The sequence below is a fragment of the Sinocyclocheilus grahami genome, unplaced genomic scaffold, assembly GCF_001515645.1.
Source record: "Sinocyclocheilus grahami isolate Dianchi unplaced genomic scaffold, SAMN03320097.WGS_v1.1 scaffold4691.1, whole genome shotgun sequence".
In the NCBI taxonomy this organism is placed as follows: Eukaryota; Metazoa; Chordata; class Actinopteri; order Cypriniformes; family Cyprinidae; genus Sinocyclocheilus; species Sinocyclocheilus grahami.
In genome coordinates this window covers 2,442-6,211 of record NW_015509581.1, presented here as the reverse complement: position 1 = coordinate 6,211, position 3,770 = coordinate 2,442, and the positions used below count along the sequence as shown (strand labels likewise).

Genomic DNA, 3,770 nt, shown 5'->3' with positions numbered 1-3,770 from the left:
ACAATAATCCACAAGTAATTCACACCACTCCAGTCTATCAATTAACATCCTGTGAAGCGACAAGCTCAGTGTTTGTACAAAACAAATCCATAATTAAGCCATTTTTGACTTTGACTAAAATATTATTCATAATCCATAATAACACTTTCTCAAGTGAAAAAAGTCCATCCCCTGTTTTCCTCTCACATCAAAATCCACTAACATATTTGTTTAGAAATGTTTTGGACTATTTGCGCTTGTAAACAGTGCTTGATCCTAATTAAAAATGACTACTTTTTCACTGGAGAAAGCAACATTCTGTATAGCTGTAAGCAGCGGTTTGAAGTTAAAAAAACGTCTTGATGAATTTCTTACAAAAGCACGAACGCAGTTTTTTGCTTTACAAGACATTAACTGATGGACTGGTGTGGATTACTTGTTGTGGATTATTGTGATGTTTTTATCAGCTGTTTGGACTCTCATTCTGACGGCACCCATTCACTGCAGAGGTACAAAAGCTACTGGTAATTTTCTGGCAGGACATTTTCCATTAAGTTTGCCTTTATTTTCTAAACACAATACCAAGCACAATTCAATGTACAGGGAAACACCTGTGAAAAATTAATATGAAAAAAAATCCTTTTTATTAACACAGTACATTGGACTCTATTTTTATGGACCTTTTTAGAGTGTATAATGTAACACCAGTAACTTTTTTTATCTTTAAAGAACTATATAGCAAGTTAAGAATGTTGCACAGTCAAAAGCGTTCTTTTTATTTTTATTTTAAGGGTGTTCTCTGTGATCAAATACCCCGTCACTCACAGCAGTGGAAGCATCTGGATTAAATATTACCTGTGGTTCTGAAGGGTCTCGGGCTGAGGACCCTTCAAACTATCCCACCCACAGCTGGAGAAAGAGAAACTCTGAACTGTCGACCGTCCTAAAGACAGATGCTGTGATTATCACCCAGAAACCTCAATAAAATAACTCCACATGGGGATGGTCTAGCACCTCTAATCAAGTACTAACCGACTACAACAAATCAAGATGAATTACTTTGAAGACAATAAAAATGAAAAGGTAGAAAGTTCAGCAGTAACATTTCAATAAAACATCACATGAAATATTAAATAAAAATGAAAAACATTTGAAAATGAAACTTTCGGGTACAAATAGCACTGTAAGAATGACCCGCCAGCTTCAAAATGTAACCTGGTTTCTTGCATATTATTTTCTGACTTGGCTTTTGTTTTCAGACTCATCTGGATCAGAAGCTCTCTGTATGTAGCAAACTCTGTTTCGCCATCGGAGGGGCACCGAATCAGGTCGCCGGGAGCGCAACAGCATTCTTCCTTCAAATATATCTACTTGACATTGCACAGGTGAGATCTCCACATATTATAATAAAATATTAAGCCATATAATACTTGCGGATATGATGTTAATAGTGCATATTAATCACAGAATAGCACCCTATTCATTCTTTGATTAATGGAAAGAGAAGCTAAAAATAATTTCACTGTTAATGATTCTGCTCTTTTAATTTTTAATACTTCTAGCAAGAACCGTACTACAGTCTGAATAACAAATAATGATTTCTATTAATGTAGATGTTCACTTTCTCTTCTCCTGACAGATTCACCCGTTCCAGGCGTCCATGGTGTTGTTCGTCGGTAAGGCTTGGGGGGCAATTACTGACCCTATTGTGGGATTCTTCATCACTAAAAGCAAATGGACAAAGATCGGACGACTCATGCCATGGTGAGTGGCATATTTTTTCTGTAAACATTCACAAAGTCAGCAAGTTTAAGGTGCCTAGTGTCTTAAAATCTGTTCGTATTTTAAAAGTTGTAGTGTCTTCCAGGCTTTAGTCAAGATAACACTACATGCTTATGTAATAATGACATCTAAGCAGGTACCAAAAGGTTGCTAAAGGTCTCTTAAAATGAGCATAATTACAAATCTGAAAGTCCTTCCCATGTGGACGTCTCAGGAGATTAAAGTGACGACATACCCAAGATGTGAGTGTCTGACAGGAAGTTCTCATTATACTCTGACGTGACATCATAGTGTCTGGGAGGAAGTAGTTAAGGTTTGTTTTTCAGAGAATCACTGCGGAACATCTCAGCCATGCCCATGTGGGCCTTCTGGTGTGTCTCAGTGTTTATTATGCTAAAGCTGTGCCAACACAAAGACATCATTTAGATTTACAGATTTTGTGTTCTCTCTTCAAAGGGAAAATTCTGCTATATTACTCATCCCGTTGGTATTATGCAAAAATCACTTTGTTTATTTCGTTTTTAATTACATAAGTAGTGATATTTAAAAAAAAAAATGTTTGTCCTCTTTAAACCACATTTTAAACGGTCAGATAATGTTTAGAAGTTCAGTGCAGTTCCTAAAATTTAAGGGACACTTCTAAATCTCTTTGTTTGACGTACAAATAAATTATGTAATACCACAAAAAATATAAAGTCTGTTCCAGAGACATTATGAGGAAGCTGATTAATAGAAAAAAATATATTATTTTTCTTTTATTATTTTTACACATTTATGGGCAGCTCTTCCATTACTTTGACTATAAATTATTAACAAATATTATTATATATAATAATATCAACACATCAGTACTGAATATTAACTTTTCATGAACTTTTAGGATTTGTCATGTTTTATTCTGCTTGCCTGAGTAATTGTGGGTATTTGAGTTTTAGGAATAAACTTATAATAAAAAGTTATGACAATAAATGAAATATATTTTTCTTCAATTTTTATATAATAATGCTGAACAGATCAGTACCGTATATTTACTTTTTTATTATTTTATTATATCATTTATCATGTTTTATTGTACTTTATTCTACTTTTGTGTGAGTAAAAATAAGTTTGTTACTATGTTTTGGTTAAATGTAAGCAAATCTGGGTAAAACAAGACTATGCAATGTTGATAATAAAATATATCATATATTTTTACATTTCAAATAATTATTTTCTCTAGTGGTCTCAAACTTTTGGACCGCACTACATGTGTCTGTGCATTATTTCCCTCAGGTCACTTGCCCCCATTAAAGGGGTCATATGATGCTGCTAAAAATAACATTATTTTGTGTATTTGGTGTAATGAAATGCGTTTATGTGGTTTAAAGTAAAAAAAACACATTATTTTCCATTGGTCTGAAAAAGCGAGGTGTGCTGTGATTGGCCAGCTATCCAGTGCGTTGTGATTGGCCAAATACCTCAAGCGTGTGACGGAAATGTTACGCCCCTCACATACTGTTGATGCCGTGTCCCGGCCGGAGCGACGAGACCAAAAACATTAAAACCCATTACAAACGAGGCATTTGTTGCATCCAGTGGGGACATAATTACTTACTATAATGACTTATACTGTCTTTTTACACGTTGCATTGCATTTCATCGTGCCGAGTAAACATAAAACTCTGTCTGCGTTTGTGATCGGAGAAATGACGAACAACAAGTGCTACTCTACACTGCTCAAAACTTGCGTTTGAATCATCAGTGGCAAATCCTTTAAATAAAAACGTACTTACAGACTGTGAGTCAGAACTGCCGGCATTTTAGTCTAACGTTACTCTCCCAGGATCAGTAAACAGTCCTCCATAAAATGTGCCGGCGATCCACAGCACTAAGTTGAAGTATTCCCTCAGCGACCAGCACAGATCAGCTCTAGGCATGACGAAGCGGATATCGTCCTCTTTTGGAAGGCCAAACAAAGTAGTTTCGCTTTCACAACGAAAAACACAGCGGCCTAGCGTGAGGGGAAGCCC

General features: G+C 35.6%; 1 protein-coding gene across 1 annotated transcript in view; it reads left to right on the top strand.

Moving 5' to 3' along the window:
* The window catches only part of LOC107576941 (major facilitator superfamily domain-containing protein 2B-like), a gene marked incomplete at its 3' end in the record, with an annotated part of 11,288 nt that overhangs the window by 5,789 nt on the left and 1,729 nt on the right, over nucleotides 1-3,770 (top strand). Inside the window, exons 3-4 of the mRNA XM_016263062.1 lie at nucleotides 1,236-1,364; nucleotides 1,619-1,743. Of these exons, the coding sequence (XP_016118548.1) occupies nucleotides 1,236-1,364; nucleotides 1,619-1,743 (254 nt within the window). The remainder of the gene's footprint in view (nucleotides 1-1,235; nucleotides 1,365-1,618; nucleotides 1,744-3,770) is intronic.